This window comes from Thermobia domestica, chromosome 17 (genome assembly GCF_964235325.1).
Source record: "Thermobia domestica chromosome 17, izTheDome1.hap1.1, whole genome shotgun sequence".
In the NCBI taxonomy this organism is placed as follows: Eukaryota; Metazoa; Arthropoda; class Insecta; order Zygentoma; family Lepismatidae; genus Thermobia; species Thermobia domestica.
The window spans coordinates 160054018-160069393 of record NC_137470.1 but is presented as its reverse complement, the minus strand read 5'-3'; the positions used below and the strand labels follow the sequence as shown (position 1 = coordinate 160069393).

The window sequence follows — 15376 nt, the reverse complement described above, 5'->3', positions numbered from 1 at the left end:
ATCATATATCCCAAGCGCGTACGAAAATTAAAAATAAAAGTCATTTTGAATGAGTAAAATCTGTGAAGAATATAAATATTGTTGCAATGCTGGCGGTTTAATGTAAATGAAATTATCGTTTTAATTCCACTAAAGCAAAATCTCAACGTTCATGTTGCTCCATCTTATTTATTCCAGCGTCAAGCTTTACAGTCTTGATGACAACCACAGTTTAGGAAAAAATTTACTTCATATATGTCGAGAAAAGATTGAACATTAAAAGGATATGAAAAATTTTCAGCACTGTGTTATCAAATGAAGTGATTTCGCTACTTTATCAATGCATGAAAAATGATGAGAAAAACGAAAATTTTATGTTCTTTCTTAATATGGACAAACTGCAGTAAGATACCTCAAGATATTAAATTTTGAAAAGCTTGTGAAGTACTAGTGATAACTCATAAAGATCCCTATTAAATGAATCATAAAAGCCTTTCGTTATGTCATGCTTTTTGTGCATTCCGTTCGTGTTGAATGTGTGTCTTAAAAATAGTTTATGGTGTGTGATTCAAGTTTAAAGAGTGACATCGTTTTTTTATGTTTTATTTATTTTGATTTTTATTTTTTATATCTGCTCTACAATTATTTTTCGAAGTTTGTTTTAATTGCTGAAAAGTTATTTGGTATACTGCTTTAAAAATAAAAATAGCATCAGAAACACATTTTTATATGTGAAACAATAAGAATTTATGTTATCTAGAATTTGTCAAGCTACTGAGACCTATGAACTTTATAAAATTCTGTAACAACTCGAAAAGTGGAGTCTGCTATCAGTTTTTACTGAAAAGGAGTGTAATTTAATATTTCTCGTGATTATTTGTAGTAAAGCAAAAATTTTAAAACATGCGTTGAAGTAAATTTTCAGTTCTAGATTTCTGACATTCAATTTGAGGCAATTTTAAAATTTAATTCAGAACTGTAATAAAATATGGATAGGAAGGAATGTCATACCCTCGACACCATTCCAAAACGACGAATTTTAAAACTGCTAAACGAGTTTTGAGGATATTGTGTTTAAAGATTCAAAACTTGCTCAAGTAGAGTATTAGCACTCACAATTCGCTTAGACGGGGTTACAAAAAGCCAGGATTTTTCCCCCGTCAATACGTATCTAGAAACTGCAGCTAGATAATAGAACCGCCTCAAAATATATTTCTTTGGTTTTAACACAGCGTCGATGATATTATTTTCCATACGTATTTTAGTTTGGATAAGAATTGTCAAAAAGCTGCAATGAAATGATTATCGTCCCGTAATTCTTAGAAAATTATTATTTAAAAAAATTTCAGAAAAATATTTTTTTAAAGAAAATTTGAAAACAGAATTTTATCTCAAGTTTTTTGTATGTGGTACTATAGTTTTGTCACTTTTATGATGATGTGTTACATTCAATATTGAGCGAAGTTATTTTCATCATTTCACACACACACACACACACACACACACACATATATATATATATATATATATATATATATATATATATATATATTCTCCATTTTCACTGCTCTTGGAAATTTTATCACTTCCACATAAGTACAAAATAGCAGTATCATCGAAATAATGGAGTAAATAAAAAGAATTAATTAATCCTAGAATATATGAATATTTACTGGTACAAGTTTTTCCTTTTGCTTTTTTTTTTAAATAAAATAACTGAAAATAAGATTTCTCTTAAACATTTTAAAAGTAAAATTCAAAGAAGAATTGTGTTTAGCTAGAAAAAAAGTCGTGCGTATAATTACAAAAATCAAAAGTTCTTTTCTGTCTCATTTTGAACCAATTTTTTTTTTAACAAATTAGAGGAAACATGAACAGTGTTAGAATTGCGTAATTTCACAAGAAAATTGGAAATTCTTCAGTTCAAGAGATTACGTACAGTATCTAAGAACTGTTTTATTGCGTTATGGGGTATGTACTCTCTACCTCATAAAGGTGCGTCATACTTCACATAACCTGAACTTTGAGCACTGAGCACAAATGTGTAAATTAATTATAATAAAATGAATCTGATTTCTGTAAAATCTTTAAAAAATCAAATCTTCAATTTAATTTTCTAGTGTCGTTCAAAATTGTAGAATAGAACTGAAATCATATAAGATAAATATTACTAATAGTTCGTAGCAATACTGTTTTGAACAGTTCTGTGTTGTTAAAATAAGTTAATAAACTAATATAGTATAAGTTTATAACCTTAACGTGTACCTGTTTCTTATTGTATTTCTATTCTGCAGAAACAACAAGAAATGAATAAAAACAAGGAGATAATTGTTCTGGATCCAAAGCGTTCGAATGCCATAAATATAGGAATGACGAAGCTTCCACCACCTAGATCAATTAAAACAGCGATTCTCAAGATGGATTCAACGATTATGAACCGAGAAGGAATAGAGGTAAATGTAATGCTCTTGTTTCGTGTCCCTTTTATTCTACTGTATTACATTCGGAATGTCATATTAGAACCTTGATTTGTTCTCAAGACAGGAGAAAGAGACAATTATAATGGAGAAATTAAATAATTAATTCTTATATATACTATTTCTTTTGTCTTTCCTTGAAAGAAAACGATTGCTGAAAAATTCACCAAGGTTCTGTGACATACTTAACGCACTTCTTGTAGTACAGTGAATCTCTAAACAAAATTTTGACCCATTGTAACCGAAGTGGTTCGGTTCCGGTTCAGTCCCTGTTCGGGCGCCAATTTTGTTTAAGCGAAGTAGTTCTTTTCCAGTTTAGTCTCATGTTCGGTAACCGAACCACTTCGCTTATACCATTTGTTGCATAACTAGTGGAATAATACATGCTCATGCTATAACAGCAATGATCCTGTCCCTCTATATCTTACTCGTTAGTAACACACAGAATATTTGCACTCGTAGTTACTGATGTAATCCTACAATTAAAGCTCGAACAATGTAAATATCCGGAAAAATGGCCGCGAACGTAAGGGACCATACTATTGTATCCAGCTCCCTGGGAATAAAGTTAGAAACTCTTCAACATGATACTGCTTCATCTTGATAAGAAGTGCTCTCAGTTGATATTCTTCCAATTAACATTCAATTTCAAGCGTTAACGTATTCGGCCCATATTAGCTGTGGAAGTGTTTCCTGTGCACTGTTAAATGCGAAATTTCTTTCGTTGGATTGGGCCATATATTGTGTATGTGAAGGGGGATATGTAACATATTTGTTACGCGTGCTATGAGTATGAACCTGAAATTAAGAAATTGCTGAGTTTTGTAACCAATTGCTATAAAAAATTTAATAAGTCTTCTCGGACTATCAGTCAGGTGAAGATATTGAGATCCATCTTTTCGAATACAGACATCGCATTCATCTTCAGGGATTGTAATGAAAATACTGGAGATGTGAACATGTATATATGAATACCTGAAGTACGATCTAGGTGCCATTTTCTGAAGTTTCAAGTTATAACCGGAATCATGGTCTATGGGCCAGGCCAGTTTAAGTATATTCGGATCTAAGTGCCAAACCTTTGCATAGTAGTCCAGATCATTGCCAATAGAATGCATGAGGTGTATGCGCTCGGTACAAATTCTCAAGGAAAACATATATATCTCAAAACTGTTCAAATGGCACTTAGATCTTAATTTACTTCAGGTCTTCATATAGTGACTATTTAGGTTCAGAGCTATGAATGGAGCCTTGTGATTGACTGAGAGATGCTGGCTTTTGATTGGCTGTTGTTGTGGCTACGAGAAATTGCTTTTTTTTTCCTGAAAAAAAAAGGGCCGACCAGATACGGCTGAGTTGAAACCCATTGTCGCTATTGAGACTGTTCCTCTCCAGTGAGATAGCTATGGCCTCCTTTATTGTTCTGTCCCAAAAACTGCTGAACTTGGCTACTATAGTGGTATTTGTAAAATCAATTCTGTGTCCAAACTCTAGGCTATGCTCTTCTTGTCCTGACTTTCAGCACCCATTCATAGCTCTGTCCCTAAATAGTCACTTTATGTACATGCTCATGTCTCCGGTCTCTTCATTATAATCCCTGAAGATGAATGCGATGTCAGTATTCGAAACGATGGATGTCAATATCTTCACCTGGCTGATAGCAAGAAAAGACTTACTAAAATCACGTCTCCAGGAAAAAATCAAGTCTTACTACATAAATTGGATATCACTTCTTACAAGATAACCTTAATTGTAATGTCACTACCTACAAAGTATCCTAAATTTTAATAATTTCTTTTCACGGAAAGATTTTTACACTTTGTAATATGAACTGTTTCCAAATATCACAAAGAAGACGTAACATTGTTTTTTTATATATAAGAATAAAAAATACAAGCCACAGCACTAAATTCCAATTCCTTAAATTAAATCATGTTGTGCTGCAGTTATTAATGGAAAATTTTCTTGTGAAATAGAAACAAAACTATAACGCGTGTTTGGAAAATTTCGACCCTAAAACAAACTCCCAACAAACAAACACCCCTAAAACAAACTCCCAATTCTAGATTTCTCCATAAGAAATTATTTACGCCATATGTTAGGGTTATTAATCAATTTTTTAAAGTGACAAAAAAACTTGCATGAATCGTACTTTACAAAACTGTCAAGAAAGCTCACACCAAGTAAACTATCCTCTGTGAATATTCTCATGAAAGTGTTTTATGCAACATTGTAGGAATATTAATAAAATATTGTATTTATTTATGAAATAGGATCAAAATGACCTGAAAGTAATCTTTTCAGAAAATTGTCTGAAAAGGGATTCACCCCAAGAGTGAACTTCCCCTTATGAATTTATTCGTAAGGAGTAATTTACGCAAAAATTAAAAAGTTATTAATGAAATATGAACAAAATCTCCTGAATCATTTTTGAGAAAATCATCCGAAAAAATGTCACCCCAAGAATAAACTACTACTCGTACATTTATTCAGGACAAATGAGTTGGGTCATATTATCAGGTTATTAATGAAATATTTATTTACGAAATATGAACAAAATCGCCTGAATCGTTATTCAAAAATTGAAAAAAAAAGTCCGAAAGAAATCTCCCCCCCCCCATTGTAAAACTACCCCTTCTCGATTTTTCCCAGAGAAATGACTAATACTGCAGTATTGGGTGTAAACGAAATCGTTAGAGCCGTTTTTCAGAAAATCGTTAGAGCCTTCAGCAAACTACCCTTATTTTAGGGGTAGGAACAAAATTCAAACTCCCTCTGGAGAATCACATAGAAATCTTAAGTTTAAAATTTGGCTTAGACACGTTAAATGGTATGGCCTTTAGGCGAGTGTATATCAGGACGAACAGAGGGACAGATGTCGAAAAATCATTTCCTCGGTATCTGTGAGCTATGAAACACGTAAATCCATTGAAATTTCGAAGTCGATTTTTTTCACGATTACAATGTATTCTCCTGTTTTGTCACTCGAAAGTGAAAAGTAAGTAAACATGTAAATTACTGAACATTGAAAATGTTCAATAATAAAACTGAAAGTGTTTATTGGATGCAGTAAACAAACCTCTTAAAAAGAGTGAAAAAGTTATTGACTGCACGAGGACTCGAACCCAGGATCTTCGGCATACCGTACTTTGGCATTAATGACTACGCCATCCAGTCCGCTTCCCAGGACAGCCAAACACCCTCTCACTCCTGAAGCTGGTACTCTCCTTTATTATGCCACAGCATTTAACAATGCAATATCATTTTAAAGCCTCTCGCGCTCCCCTTATCAGTTACTTGATGAAATACTTACTTAGAACTCACAATTTTTTGTTTGTCTTTTTTACTTTGGAGCATCAATAGGAGAGGAGAAAATATAGTGATCGCGGAAAAGTTCAATTCAAGATTTCAGTAGGTTTGCACGTAGCTTTTCTCGCTAGTATAGTGGCTAGCGCGTATGCCTTTATTAGATTGTGGTCCCGGGCGAGTTTCCGAGTGGGAGAACACAAAAAATTTAAATTCAGAATAAATCACTTTCAGTAATCATCCATTTTCTTTAGCCTGAAGGACATAATCGTGAGACGTCAAACTAAAATTTCATTCACCCTTTTCATGGACCCTAGATGACAAAAAAGGGATTATTGAAAGCCAGTCCGTCCGTCCTGATGTACAAAAGCTGGCAATATACGTAATCATCCAATGTGCGGGCAATATACGTAATCATTATAACTATTCTGCCATTAGTGGAGGATTACCGGTACTTCACTCGTAACTTGTAAAATTTATGTACACTATGCTACTTTGCTGACCTAAGTCCAAGAATTGTCCTCTTTGATGTCCACCAAAAGTTCAATATGCTCTTCCCCTCTTCCTTTTTCTTTCAACCATCCTTCCAGTACATCCCTCTGAACACAATTTCTTCTCAAATAAAATTGTGATTTAATATAGAAATTGCAAAAAAAAAAAAAAAGTTTTATATTTTCTCTGCTATCTTTCAGAAACTGTTAACAATGCTTCCAACAGAAGAAGAACGATCGAAAATCCAAGAAGCACAGAGTGCGAATCCTGATGTTCCTCTCGGTAGCGCAGAACAGTTCCTTCTTACATTGGCCTCAATTTCTGAATTGCCTGCTCGACTCAAACTCTGGGCGTTTAAATTAGACTACGAAAATAGTGAGAAGGTAAGAGTGTAGGCTGTATTTACCTTAGAACTTTTCAAGAAATACAAAAAGAATGTAGAAGTGGCCTGACTTGTCACGCCATTTTCCTAATTTCTTAATCACTTAGCGAAACGAGGAGGTAACATATACAATGTGTTAGTCCAATTTCATGCTCGACAAATGTTGACTGAAAATTTGTAAATATCTTAATTTAATTTGAAACTTAATTGAGCGTAATATGATAAAATTTTAAAATCGAAAAATATTTTTAGAAATAATTACACTGTACATTGATACGAAGGTGATTCAGAAAGTAATGTCTCCAAGGTGATACATTTATTTATGTTTCACAGATAGCACCGATACAGGTATCAATGGAAAGCTTCGAATGTCAGCTACAAATGGTGGCATCATTTTTCAACATAGTCCCCATTACGGGCAACTCACTTGCGCCAACGCGAAACAAGGTTTTTCATGCCGTCGGGGGAAGAATTGTGGTGGCTGCTGGCGAAACCTTTACTGAACTGCTGCTTCCACCTCTGCGTCATAACTGTAGCGTTGGCCCTTAAGATGATCCTTAAGTTTGGGGAAGAGCCAAAAGTAGCAGGGTGCAAGATCCGGACTATAGGCAGGATGAGGCAGAATGTCAACAACACTTTGCCAGCAGATGGGACAGCTTTGATTTTTTTTGGCGGAGGAGAGAATGTGTAGCGCTACTCCATTGACTGACGCCTCGTTTCCGGGTCGTAATGGTATATCCACGACCCGTCGCCGGCGATGAATGTTCCTGGGCGTACAACCTTCCGCAGTCAGAAATTCAATGACAGCCCGCTGTTTCAACCGGACGTCACCACTGGATACAATGGATTGCTCCATTACTCTGGAACGAGAAAATATAGGAAGGTGAAACAAGCAACATTCTATAGCTTAATCATCAGTGCATTAACGGTAAACAATTCAGATTGTTTGCTGTATTATTGACCAAGTAGTGGGCTCAGAGGCATTACTTTCTGAATCATCCACGTATTACAATACATATTTCAAATATATTTTCTTTCTTGTATACACTAGTAGCTTAACCTGTAGCTGAAAATATCGTCCTTTATTTGATTTTTTTCTTTAGAAATCAATCACAAGGAGAGTATGTGTCCTACAAGACCGATGAGACTCATTTGATATACCTCCATGGGTTTAGTAGGCATATGAGTTATAATGAACGCTGTGCTGTCTCGAGCTATTTGCAGTCAAAATTGGATTTGAATGTATTTTATCAGATATTCACTTGCAGAAATTTAATATTCACTGCTGATGATTGTCCCGAACTATTTCAATGAAAGGAAATGAATGTACCGTTCCCTGATGTGAGCTTTAGCTCGATCGTACTTGGAAAAGTAATTTAGAGGTGGCTGGAAAAATTAGTTTCAGGGGATAGGATTGTGGTTACATTTTATTTTGAGCTTTTGTGAAGGCATTTTATTTACACGCCACAATGTTGAGAAATGAAGTGAGCCTTTCCTCCTTGTTCCGATACATTGAGATATTTACTTGTCCTTTCAGTAAACTTCACTTCTAGAACTCTCATGGCAGAATTCCGGCTTTACATTTAAAGAGATCTAATGAGATCACTTAGATTATCCTGAGTGGATTACAGCCCGCGCGCCAAGAGGAAACTCTATATCAGGGTTCCTACTGGTCACGGAAGTAAGGGAAAATGGTGCAGGTCAGGGAAAAAGCCTGGAAATCAGGGGAAGTCAGGGTAATTTTATAAAATATATTTTTTCCAACATTAATTGTACACCAATTTCAGCTTAGCCAACCATTATGATATTTGTTTTTGGGAGTTAAGTGGAATGTACGTATGAGCAATTGATTACTATTTGTCTCTATAGAATAAATGTTCTCATATATAAATATTTACCGTTCTTTATTCTTTATTTATATGTTAACGTCATCTGACACCTGTCATGAAAGTCAGGGAATTTCCTGCCAAACGTCAGGGAAAGTCAGGGAAATCGATTTCTCCAAATTGGTAGGAACTCTGTATACAGAGGGGAAATGGAGTAAAGAGTGGCAAAAAGAACGACTCTGTTTTCAGAATTTGGTGTGAAAAATTATTAGTGCTTGGCCTTTCCGTGTGTGAGACATGAGGTATCAAGTTTTGCTAGCATGGTGCACTGAATTTACAGTACATTAACCTTCAAAAATTTGCACAACGAAACTAGCAATTGAGAACCGCAATCATATTTTCAAATAATAAGGTACAGTCAGAAACTATGCATAACTCAAATAAGTGAACATAGTTTCATAGTAACATAGTGCAAACCAATTGTTGTTGAAAAGTAAATAATTTGGTACACCAAATCTCGTGCTACTGATTTTCAACGATGGCAGGCTTGAAGAGAACGATCAGATTCTCAGAAAGCTTTTGAGAGGGGTACGCTATTAGAAATTTAGTTTACTCTCGCAGTAAGTTGTCAGTCCAACATATTAGTACTTGTAGTGTGCCAGTTGCCGATTTGTTACTCTGGTTTGTTTTATTTGTTCGTGATTTATTATTGTTATTATTAATTTATTGTTATTGTTGAATTTTTTAATCGTGGTGATTTTGTTGAATAGCGTATGTTACGAATCTTTGCAAGAACTTGGAGAAGAAAGAAAAATAATGCACAAGGGAAGAAGGGAAACTACTACTAGGGTTATCGACTTCTGTGACCACGAATCTAATGGTATCTAATGTATTATCCCTGTCACTCGTGTTAACAAATGTGCGTCAAATGCAATAAGTATTTCTGTGTCTACAATTAACAAGATCCAAAAAGAATCACAGGGAAGAAATACGGAATCACTGCAGAGGAAACTATTATCTCTTGGGAAAGAGGAAAAGTAGTTTTTTTCTTTCAGGAGGGTTTTCTCGGAGATATCACCCCAGACGGCGAGAATCCCTTCCCTCAGAATTTTTTAAAGACTAGAAATCAGGATATGTAACGTTGTCAGTTTTTCCTTGAATGTAAAAATACACCCTTTTCCCAGAAAGGATTTTTTTTTTTTTTTTTTTTTTTTTTTTTTTTTTTTTTTTTTTGCGAAGAAACTCTGAAGGTAGCCATTTATCAAGCTGATTTCTATTCTAAGCTATATATCAGTGAAAGTCTTGCCAAAATGTATTCGGTAGTTAAAGGCTAATTGCAACAATATTTGCTACTGGTTTTCTTTTTTCCAAATCTGAAGAATTACTCATAACTTGGCAACCCTGAACCTATTTTTCATTCCGTACAGCATGTTCATCACACGGTGTCTTATGCCTGATTGAAGCGGCCTCCCTCGTGCCAATGAAATCGACACCGGCGACACATGTGATACAACTACGTCACAGTTTTCTCGTGGCGTGCGTTCTGTACTTGAAGTTCATTTATAAGAAAATCAAAGTTCTTCAATATTTTTGTCTCAAGAAACTTACTCTCATGCAATTTTTTTTTCCTTACCGGTTAGGGATGAGTACTAGCATGGAGAATACTGTGATATTTCTTAACCCTTATCCGGGAAACCGGGGCCTCCCAGGCCCAGTAGCTTCATTTTTCTAAAATTTCTCAATAACCATACATATTTCGAAGACATAAAATACTGAATTCTTCTATCTTTCGTCGAAGTTAAAATCCTGAACATATCGAGTTTTTTTTTTTTTTTTTTTTTTTTAATTTGAAAATCTTTTCCTGACGTAACCGGGCAACCGGGGCCTAGGAGGCCCCGTATAACTTTAGTGAAATTCCTGTCAAATATTAGATCAAATTGTCACATAATTATATATTGAACACGTGACTATTGTAACCTTTAGTCGGAACAGTACGCGGCAACAGACATTGAATTTTGAGTGTTCTGCACTTAAAATATATACTGGGCCTGACAGGCCCCGGTTGCTCGTTTACGTTACAAAAATGTCTGGACCGGATTTGCTATTCTGCTTGGCTTACAAAAGCGTGACACGAAGTTTCGCTACTTGACAGAAATATGTACCGGTACATTCTAGACTAGTCTAAACAGTAAGTGGCAATAGGCATTGATTTTGTGTATTCTGCACTTAAAATATATACTGGGCCTCACAGGACCCGGTTGCCCGTTTACGTTACAAAAATGTCTTGCCCGGATAAGGGTTAATAGAATTACTTCCTCAATTATCGTATTGTGTTATCTGATTTATAATTATCTATTATTTTTAGATGAAATTAAACCTACTAACTGACGATTTTGAAAATAGTTCTTTCTAGTACTCTGTTGATCATCAATTCTTTGATTCCAAAAAGCGATATATTGCTTATCTTTTACACGTATAAATATATTTTATCTACTACGGACGTAGGAGTACGATAAATTTTGTTATCTGTATTATTCGTTTCTTGAGAAAACAGACCGAATATCCGTTATAGGTTTTTTTTTTTTTTTTTTTTTTTCCATGTTGGGCTGTGGCGTGTGCTGGTTAGTTAGTTTATTAGTTCAATAAGCTTAAAACTGCTAGCTCTCCAATTGACTTATTTTGTGGTTCATGTGGTCTTCAATGTATGTGAGGAGATACCTAATAGTATTTATACAATCTTCCTTCGCAATACAGCTACGTCAATTACTTACCCTTTGGCCTTTTTATTTAATAGATGTTTTACAGAAGGCACTTCCCCCCAACTTTGGAAACAGGCTAACATTATTCCAATCTATAAATCCGGTACTAAATCTGATGTGTGTTCCCATAGAGCCATTTCTCTTCTTTCTCTGTTGTCAATTCTTTACGAGAAAATCATAAAGGACAGACTTTACAAATTCACTGCCCCTTATTTGAATATCCTTAGCATGGCTTCCTGTAGCAAAAATCTTGCCTTACCAATCTATGAGACTTTCTTATTCGTGCTATAAACAGCGTTTCAGAAACTACATAACTGGATGTAATATACTTCGATTTCTCAAAAGCTTTCGATAAAAGTGATCCATCTGCTTCTTCACAAGCTATCCAACAAATTTAATCTTCATGACAAATTTCTGTCTCTGCTAAAGAATTATCTTACTGATCGTATGCAACATGTTGTTCTGGCAGATGGATTATTCAAATTTGTCCCAATTCTTTCTGGAGTTCCCTAGGGTGGTGTTCTAGGACCACTGCTGTATCTTCTTGACATGGATGATCTCTCTTCCTTCCTTTCTTTACCACCTACGAACATTCTTCTCTTTGCTGACGACTGTAAAATTTTCTATAAAATCTCTTCTATAGACGATGCCCTACGACTTCAATAAATCCTAACTGAACTTATTGGTTGGCGAGCGACTTGGAATGTAAAACTGAACCCTCAAAAATGCTTCACTCTTAGTATTTCTTTAAAGAAAAATCAAATTTATCATAGATATAGTATTAATAACAGTCCTATTGAAAGAGTTGCGACACATAAAGACCTCGGAGTATTATTCGATGAGAATTACATTCGTTGATCACATCACTGTTACTATTAAGAGTGTTATGAAAATACTGAGTATTCTTTACAGATTTACTGAAATTCGTCTCAAATCACTCACTATTTTCTTCAAAGCTTTTATATCTCCTAAAATTGAATATTGCTCACCGATATAGAATATGGGCTGTGCTTCAAATTTATCTCGTTTTGATTCTGTTCTTAACTTTTTCCTTCCCATTGTCAAACGAAGAGTTCCTTCAGTGGATCGTCTTAATAAAACACAGCCCCTTAACAAACTTAATATACAGACTGCACATACTCTGTGGAGTGGCAGACTTGTTGCAGTCTCCATGGTGGCGACTTGTTGCTTCTCCATAAAATCATCAATAAAAAAATTGACTCCCAATTGTTGGTTCCTGTTCTAAATTTTCGTGTGCCTTCTCGTCTTACTCCCAGTCACAAGTTATTAATATATGTAACATCAAGACTATCAGTTATGGAGCGTTCTTTATGCTCCAGACTAGTGGTGGGCACAAAACCGGTTTTTCGGTTTCCGGTTTTTAGAAAAACCGAAACCGGCTTTAAAGATTTTCAAAAAACATGTTTCGGTTTTTTCCAAAAACCGATTCGGTTTCTCACCGGAGCCGCTTTCGGTTTTCTTCAAAACCGGTTCCGGTTTTTTCCAAAATTTGTTCTATTTCTGACCAGAATAGTGCTTCGTTGTTATCCGGAAACCGAATCTGTTTCCACAGAAATAGTTTTATATATTTTCCAAAAGTTTTCACCGAAACCAGTTTCGGTGAAAACCAAATCGGTTTTGAAGAAAACCGAAACCGGTTTTGGTGAAAACCAGGGCGGTTTTGGAGAAAACTGAAATGTCGGTTTTTCGGGTTTCGATTTTTCTAGAAACCGGTTTCCGGTTTTTATAAAAAAAACTGTTTTATCCTTCCCTACTCCAGACTGGCATCATTGTATAATAATTTATCTTCAGGTAATGATATTTTTGACTGAAAATCATTTTAAAAACAAACTAAAATCTCTGTAAATGTCTTTATTTTACATATATATACATATATTCTTGTTGTTGTTTTTTGTTATGTACTTTGTTACATTGTTTGAGTGTAAAATGGACTTAGTTCTGTATCAGAAACATGTATTAATGAATAAAAAAGATATAGAACTGTACATTAGTTAATGTGTTAATGTACTTACAGGAAATAGCTGAACCTCTAATGGACTTGAAACAAGGAATGGAAGTTTTGCAGGCTAACAAAACATTCCGTTGCATCCTTAGCACGTTACTGTCCATTGGAATTTTTCTCAATGGAACAGAGGTAAGGAAACATAAAACATTTGCACGTGACAATGTTTCTATAATTAGAACTTAATGTATTAATATGTACAATAATAGTCAAGTCAGTTTTTCGATATGGTAAATTAACGTGACAAAGAGGCGTCAAACTGATGGTCATTAATTCTTTGTAATGTATAACGTAGGTTTTCAAACTTGTTCTTGCCGTATTCAGAATGAACGAATGAACATCGTATTCAAAAGTTACAGTGTGGCTAAAAATGAGTTAGGAATACTACATAATAGGGATTATTGTTGCAAGTAGGAAGAACAGTAACGTTTAAATTCATGACAAAATATAATTGCACCTTGCAATTACATAAATAGATTGAATGGAAACTTCTTAATTTACTGATTGTATATTATTTATGTATTTATTTATTGAACAAATTCCCAGATATAACATAATTTTCCATTTTACACAGGGAAATGTTAACAAGTAGAAAAGAAAAAAGAAAAACGACAAAAAATAAAAATAAATAACAACAATAGCATCAATAATATAAACAAAGAGTGCAAAATTTTATTTGGCAAGCATGCGTTTAATTGATCTGTCAAACACCGGGTAGCTCAAAAACATATCCACCTCACTAGTTAGATTAGTATAATAGTTCGGTATTCTGTGAAAAAGAGACCTCTGTATAATTGCCAACATAGCGCATGCAAGATGGAATAGGGGGGTATTTCGGGTTTTCCGAGAAGGGACACATAAGGATAGTGTCTTGAAGTAGAGTTTCAGATCTTAAGTTCCCATTAACTATGTTATGAAGAAATTTCAGATCAGAGTTATTTCTGCGTACTCCCGGCAACTGGATATTAAGATATCGCAAGAGTTTCTGCTTAGGTAATATTCGAAGTGCAAGAACACGAAAGCGTACTATTGCAATAAAGAAATTAAGAATAGAGTCTAGTCTAGAGAGATGTGTAGGTGCGGCCATGACCCATATGGGAAAGTAATATCTTCTCTTATTCAAATAATTAATTGATTTGTCAGTTAAAAAGTTAGTCATTGCTTCAGTTAAGTATTAATTGAATACAATTATCATCTAAAACTATTCGTACTAGTTTCAGACACCAACAAAATAGAAAACAATAAACGTTCCCTTATAGACTAATGGGGATGTTTTTCGCAGTCAATTTTGAACCTAGGTTCACACACACAAAATCTGAAGGATCCCCTCAAAAGAAAGTTATCAAGTAGAAAGATATTCGGATTAGACATAAAGCAATGAACTTGTATCATAACTACAGCCCGGAATTAATGGTGAAATAAAAGCCCGAAAATGGCTGGCAAAATTGCAAAATAAACACCCAAAAATGGCAGGTAAAATGGCAAAATAAAATAAACAAGCAATAACGAACTTTGGGGAAAAAATAGATACTAAAATATGTAAAAGCTAAGTTATCATTCGTTTACTAATCGAATAAAATATTTCATTTTGCACTTTGTACTTACCACTTAAAATTCTGGAAACTTGCGCAACCCGTGAAAGGACGACATCTAACAATTCATTCGCCATTCTTCAGTAGTAACAATGAAACAATAACTTAAAAACACTATCACGTTTTATTCACACGCAGTTACATTAGCACAAACATTCATAGCACAAGAAATACTAAAGTGAAGTCATTTTACACTCCACTAGCAGTTTATTTTCACTTACGAATTTTTTTTCATATTTTTGTTCTCTGAAATTATTAACATCTTTTTAAGATTTTCAAAGGAAAGACTTTGTCTCCTGTCAGAAAGAATTCGCTTTAGATGTGAAAATTATCTTTCCACATCTACAGATGTTACTGGAGCATACTTGAAACATGTAATTTGGGAAGGATCCATTTTACTGTCAACAGCTGTATCAGCATCACCTTCCATAACTAGCGATGTCCTTCAATTTTCCCAAATCTGGATTAGCACTTACAACACGATCACACTTACGCCGAATGTACACGCCCTTGTCACCAGGTACAACACTCAGATCGTTG

At 34.6% G+C, this 15376-nt stretch overlaps 1 protein-coding gene across 3 annotated transcripts in view; it reads left to right on the top strand.

Annotated features, from left to right (window-relative positions):
* Positions 1-15376, top strand: part of Fhos (Formin homology 2 domain containing) — a 792187-nt gene that overhangs the window by 708072 nt on the left and 68739 nt on the right. For all 3 annotated transcript variants that reach the window (XM_081744509.1, XM_081744508.1, XM_081744510.1), the window contains 3 exons: positions 2274-2432; positions 6455-6637; positions 13257-13376. In XM_081744509.1, the coding sequence (XP_081600635.1) occupies positions 2274-2432; positions 6455-6637; positions 13257-13376 (462 nt within the window). The remainder of the gene's footprint in view (positions 1-2273; positions 2433-6454; positions 6638-13256; positions 13377-15376) is intronic.